Here is a 6,573-nt window from a genome sequence, read left to right on the forward strand (position 1 = left end):
GGGTTTGGGGTTGGTGGAGTGCCGTTTGGTGGGGGTTTGTGCTGAAAAAATCGCATTTGTTTGGGTAAAATTCTGTTTATTGGGGCTTTATTCTCAAAAAAATCACGTTTAGTTGGCATTTATCCTGAAAAAATCACATTTGTTTGGGTAAAATCCTATTTATTGGGGTTTTGTCGCCGAAAAAATCACATTTATTTGGGATTTATCCTAAAAGAATCCCATTTGTTTGGGTAAAATCCCATTTATTGGGGCCTTATTCTCAAAAAAATCACATTTGTTTTGATAAAATCTCATTTCTTTTGATAAAATCTCTTTATTTGGGCTTCATCCTAAGAAAAAAAATCCCATTTCTTTTGCTAAAATCCCATTTCTTTTGCTAAAACCCCATTCATCCATTGCCCCTTCACCCCCAAACAACCCCAAATAATCCATTTTTCCCCAAATTGCTCTTTTTTCCCATTTTCCAGCCCCTGAAGACTCTTTCCAAGGAGAGACCTCTTCCCAACATCTTCAACCTTTACACCATCCTGACAGTTCTATTGCAATTTTTGGTGCATTTCCTGAGTTTGGTGTTCCTGTACCGCCAGGCTCAGGCCAGGAGCGAGCCCAGGTGAGGTTTAAATCCCAAAAAATATAGATTTTCCCTAATTTCTATGATATTTCTGTATCAGAGTGAGCCCAGGTGAGCTGAAAATCCCCAAAATTCTGGATTTTCCCCAATTTCTGTATTTTATGTTCCTTTACCTCGAGGCTCAGGCCTAGAACAGGCCCAAGTGACACCTTAATCCCAAAAAAACCAGGATTTCCCCCAATTCCTGCCATTCCAGGATCCTCTAATTCCATTAAAAATCCAATCCTGGGTGGGAAAAAAATCAGGATTTTCCTGTGGTTTTCCTTCCCAAGCTTTCCAGGGCTGCAGCTCTGGGATCCCAGGTTTAATCCCAAATTAATCCCAGGTAAATCCCAAACTAATCCAAATATTTTCCCATTTTTCCCGGTTTTTATCCCATTTTATCCCAGGTTTAATCCTAGGTTGATCCCAGGTAAATCCCATTTTATCCCAGGTTGATCCCAGCTAAATCCCAGGTTAATCCCAAACTAATCCCAATATTTTCCCATTTTTCCCATTTTTTATCCCATTTTATCCCAGGTTTGATCTCAGGTTTGATCCCAGGGTGATCCCAGGTAAATCCCATTTTATCCCAGGTTAATCCCAGGTTGATCCCAAACTAATCCCAATATTTTCCCATTTTTCACATTTTTCATCCCATTTTTTATCCCATTTTATCCCAGGTTAATCCCAAACTAATGCCGATATTTTCCCAATTTTCCAGGGAGGAGGAATTCGTGGATCTGAGCAAGGAGTTTGAGCCATCACTGGTGAACAGCACAGTGTACATCCTGTCCATGGCCATGCAGATGGTCACCTTCGCCATCAACTACAAGGTATTCCCCAAAATCCCTAAATATTCCCAAAATTCCCACTTTTCCACACTTTTCCCGCTTCCTTCTCGGTTTTCTTGCTTCCCCTCGCGTTCTCTCCTGTTTTTCCCACAGTTTCTCCACTTTTTCTTTCCCATTTTTCCCATTTCATGGAGTCCCTCAGGGAGAACAAGGATCTGCTCCACTCCCATCCCCATTTTTCCTGTTTTTTATCCCATTTTTCTCATTTTTCCTGGTTTTTCAGGGCCATCCCTTCATGGAGTCCCTCACAGAGAACAAGGCCCTGCTCTGCTCCCATTTTTCCTGGTTTTTATCCCATTTTCCCTGTTTTTGTCCCGTTTTCAGGGCCATCCCTTCATGGAGTCCCTCACGGAGAACAAGGCCCTGCTCTGCTCCATTCCCAATCCCATTTTTTTTCCCATTTTTCCCATTTTTTATCCCATTTTATCCCACTTCCAGGGCCATCCCTTCATGGAGTCCCTCACGGAGAACAAGGCCCTGCTCTGCTCCCATTTTCCCTGTTTTTATCCCATTTTTTATCCCATTTTTCCCCATTTCAGGCCCATCCCTTCATGCAGTCCCTCACGGAGAACAAGGCCCTGCTCTGCTCCATTCCCAATCCCATTTTTTTCCCTTTTTTGTTTTTATCCCATTTTCCCCATTTTCAGGGCCATCCCTTCATGGAGTCCCTCACGGTGTGTTGTTTTTTTTTTTTTTTTTTTTTTTTGGGTTTTGGGTTGGGGTGTTGTTTTTTGGTTTTTTTTTTTGTTTTGTTGTTTTGGTTTTGGGTTGGGGGTGTTGTTTTGTTTTTTTTTTTTTTTTTTTGGGTTTGGGTTGGAGAACAAGGCCCTGCTCTGCTCCCATTTTTCCTGGTTTTTATCCCATTTTTTTTTTTGTTTTGGGTTTTGGGTTGGGTGTTGTTTTTTTTGTTTTTTTTTTTTTTGGGTTTTGGGTTGGGGGTGTTGTTTTTTTTTGTTTTTTTTTTTTTTTTTTTTGGGTTTTGGGTTGGGGGTGTTGTTTTTTTTTTGTTTTTTTTTATCCCATTTTCAGGGCCATCCCTTCATGGTCCCTCACGGAGAACAAGGCCCTGCTCTGCTCCATTCCCTATCCCATTTTAATCCCATTTTTATCCCATTTTTCCCATTTTTATCCCATTTCCAGGGCCATCCCTTCATGGAGTCCCTCACGGAGAACAAGGCCCTGCTCTGCTCCCATTTTCCCTGTTTTTATCCCATTTTTTATCCCATTTTTCCTGTATTTCAGGGCCATCCCTTCATGGAGTCCCTCACAGAGAACAAGGCCCTGCTTTGCTCCATTCCCAATCCCATTTTTTATCCCATTTTTCCTGTTTTTATCCCATTTTTCCCCATTTTCAGGGCCATCCCTTCATGGAGTCCCTCACAGAGAACAATGCCCTGCTCTGCTCCATTCCCAATCCCATTTTCCCATTTTTTATCCCATTTTATCCCATTTTCAGGGCCATCCCTTCATGGAGTCCCTCACAGAGAACAAGGCCCTGCTCTGCTCCCATTTTTCCTGGTTTTTATCCCATTTTCCCTGTTTTTGTCCTGTTTTCAGGCCCATCCCTTCATGGAGTCCCTCACGGAGAACAAGGCCCTGCTCTGCTCCATTCCCAATCCCGTTTTTTATCCCATTTTTCCCATTTTATCCCATTTCCAGGGCCATCCCTTCATGGAGTCCCTCACGGAGAACAAGGCCCTGCTCTGCTCCCATTTTTCCTGGTTTTTATCCCATTTTTTATCCCATTTTATCCCGTTTTCAGGGCCATCCCTTCATGGAGTCCCTCACAGAGAACAAGCCCTGCTCTGCTCCATTCCCAATCCCATTTTTCCCGTTTTTATCCCATTTTATCCCATTTCCAGGGCCATCCCTTCATGGAGTCCCTCACGGAGAACAAGGCCCTGCTCTGCTCCATTCCCAATCCCATTTTCCCTGTTTTTATCCCATTTTTTATCCCATTTTATCCCATTTCCAGGGCCATCCCTTCATGGAGTCCCTCACGGAGGACAAGCCCTGCTCTGCTCCATTCCCAATCCCATTTTTCCCGTTTTTATCCCATTTTATCCCATTTTCAGGGCCATCCCTTCATGGAGTCCCTCACGGAGAACAAGGCCCTGCTCTGCTCCATTCCCTATCCCATTTTTAATCCCATTTTATCTCATTTTTATCCCATTTTTATCCCATTTCCAGGGCCATCCCTTCATGGAGTCCCTCACGGAGAACAAGGCCCTGCTCTGCTCCCATTTTTCCTGGTTTTTATCCCATTTTCCCTGTTTTTGTCCCATTTTCAGGGCCATCCCTTCATGGAGTCCCTCACAGAGAACAAGGCCCTGCTCTGCTCCATTCCCAATCCCATTTTTAATCCCATTTTATCTCATTTTTATCCCATTTTTCCCATTTTTATCCCATTTCCAGGGCCATCCCTTCATGGAGTCCCTCACGGAGAACAAGGCCCTGCTCTGCTCCATTCCCAATCCCATTTTTCCCGTTTTTATCCCATTTTTCCTGTATTTCAGGGCCATCCCTTCATGGAGTCCCTCACGGAGAACAAGGCCCTGCTCTGCTCCCATTTTTTATTCCATTTTCCCATTTTTTATCCCATTTCCAGGGCCATCCCTTCATGGAGTTCCTCACGGAGAACAAGGCCCTGCTCTGCTCCATTCTCAATCCCATTTTCCCTGTTTTTATCCCATTTTTTATCCTATTTTTCCTGGTTTTCAGGGCCATCCCTTCATGGAGTCCCTCACAGAGAACAAGCCCTGCTCTGCTCCATTCCCAATCCCATTTTTCCCGTTTTTATCCCATTTTATCCCATTTTCAGGGCCATCCCTTCATGCAGTCCCTCACGGAGAACAAGGCCCTGCTCTGCTCCATTCCCTATCCCATTTTTAATCCCATTTTTCCTGGTTTTTATCCCATTTCCAGGGCCATCCCTTCATGGAGTCCCTCACGGAGAACAAGGCCCTGCTCTGCTCCATTCCCAATCCCATTTTTTATCCCATTTTTCCTGTATTTCAGGGCCATCCCTTCATGGAGTCCCTCACGGAGAACAAGGCCCTGCTCTGCTCCCATTTTTTATTCCATTTTCCCATTTTTTATCCCATTTCCAGGGCCATCCCTTCATGGAGTCCCTCACGGAGAACAAGGCCGTGCTCTGCTCCATTCCCAATCCCATTTTTCCTGTTTTTATCCCATTTTTTATCCCATTTTTCCTGGTTTTCAGGGCCATCCCTTCATGGAGTCCCTCACGGAGAACAAGGCCCTGCTCTGCTCCCTGCTCGCCTCAGCCGCCGCAGTTCTTTGTCTCCTCGGCAGTTCTTCCCAGGAATTCACGGAAAGCTTCGGCCTTGTCCAGATCCCCACCGAGGTAAAATCACATTCCGGGGCAGTTCCGGGGGAAATTCTCAATATTTCAGGGGAAAATTCCCAAAATTTATGGGGAAATTCCCAACATTTCAGGTGCAATTGATGGGATGGATTTGGGATGGATTTGTGGTGATTTGGGATGAATTTGGGATTTTGTAATAATAATAATTCCCAATTCCCAGTTCAAGCTGCTGATCTCGGCCGTGCTCTGGGATTGGGATGATTTGGGGTGGATTTGGGATGGAATTGGGATGGATTTGGGATTTTACAATAACAATAATTCCCAAATTCCAGTTCAAGCTGCTGATCTCGGCTGTGCTCTGGGATTGGGGTGGATTTAGGGTAGATTTAGGATTTTGCAATAACAATAAATTCCCAATTTGCAGTTCAAGCTGCTGATCTCAGCCGTCCTCGTCGCGGATTTCCTGCTGGCGTTCTCCGTGGATCGAATCCTGCAGTTCCTGCTGGGAAGCTCCAGGCTCAAAGTGCCTTCCTGAGGGAATTCCCACACCCCAAAAAAAACCCAAAAATCCCCCAAATCCTCGCCCTGGGCTCTCATCACGTCCCACATCCCAGGGAGAACTCCGAGCCCCGGGCGGATTTGGGTTTTTAACTTTTCCGGGATTTTCCCGCGGAATTCCCGGGAATGTTTTTGGGAATTTGGTGACTTAAAAAATCCCAATCAAGGTGTTGTTTTGGAAAGAGTTTGGAATTCTTTGGGTCGGAAAAAAAAAACCAAAAAAATGGGAAAAATCTTTGGGGAAAATGGGAATGAAAATATCCTGGATTGGGGAGGGGAGAGGCTGTGAGATCCTGAAATCCCGTGGAATTCAGAATTGTACTGGGAAAGGGAGGGAAAAACGGGAATTAGAGCCTCGGGAAAGGGGGGAGTGGGGCCTGGAATTCCCAAAAAATAATGGGAATTAAATCTGGGAATGGGGAGTAGAATTCCCAAAAACAAAAAGGGAATTAAATCAGGGAGTGGGGTCTGGAATTGCCAAAAAATAATGGGAATTAAATCTGGGAATGAGGCCTGGAATTCCCAAAAAAAAAAGGGAATTAAATCAGGGAATGGGGACAGGAATTCCCTGGAAAAAGGGAATTAAATCTGGGAATGGGGAGTAGAATTCCCAAAAACAAAAAGGGAATTAAATCTGGGAATGGGGGCTGGAATTCCCTGAGAAAAAAGGGAATTAAATCAGGGAGTGGGGTCTGGAATTCCCAAAAAATAATGGGAATTAAATCTGGGAATGGGGACTAGAATTCCCAAAAAAAAAAAAAAGGGAATGGGATAAAAACACCGGGAATAGGATGGGAATAAAACTCTGGGATAAACACTGGGAACAGGATAAACACATCGGGAATGGGATAAACACCTGGAACGGGATAAAAACATCTGGAACGGGATAAAAACATCTGGAACGGGATAAAAACATCTGGAACGGGATAAAAACATCTGGAACGGGACGCGACAGCGACAGGGACCGGAGCGCTCCGCCCCGCCCTCTCCGCCCGGCGATTGGCTGGGAGCGCTGAGTGACAGGCGCGCGGGCCAATCAGAAGTGCGAGCGGAACAAAGGCGGGAGCTCGAGGTAGCGCGGGGTTCGGGAGATGAGGAGAGTTATTAATTACCGGGAAATTGCAGAGTTATTAATTACCGGGAGATCCCAGAGTTATTAATTACCGGGAGATCCCAGAGTTATTAATTACCGGGAGATCTGGAGAGTTATTAATTACCGGGAG

At 44.9% G+C, this 6,573-nt stretch overlaps 1 protein-coding gene across 1 annotated transcript in view; it reads left to right on the plus strand.

Moving 5' to 3' along the window:
• Positions 1 to 5,522, plus strand: part of LOC146422723 (endoplasmic reticulum transmembrane helix translocase-like) — a 31,967-nt gene extending 26,445 nt beyond the window's left edge. Inside the window, exons 17-20 of the mRNA XM_085046115.1 lie at positions 468 to 610; positions 1,335 to 1,446; positions 4,688 to 4,831; positions 5,217 to 5,522. Coding sequence (XP_084902241.1) covers positions 468 to 610; positions 1,335 to 1,446; positions 4,688 to 4,831; positions 5,217 to 5,327 — 510 coding nt within the window. The 3' untranslated portion in view covers positions 5,328 to 5,522. The remainder of the gene's footprint in view (positions 1 to 467; positions 611 to 1,334; positions 1,447 to 4,687; positions 4,832 to 5,216) is intronic.
• The last annotated feature ends 1,051 nt before the right edge of the window (positions 5,523 to 6,573 follow it).

This window comes from Lichenostomus cassidix, unplaced genomic scaffold (assembly GCF_008360975.1).
Source record: "Lichenostomus cassidix isolate B80296 unplaced genomic scaffold, HeHo_3.0 HiC_scaffold_39, whole genome shotgun sequence".
NCBI lineage: Eukaryota > Metazoa > Chordata > Aves > Passeriformes > Meliphagidae > Lichenostomus > Lichenostomus cassidix.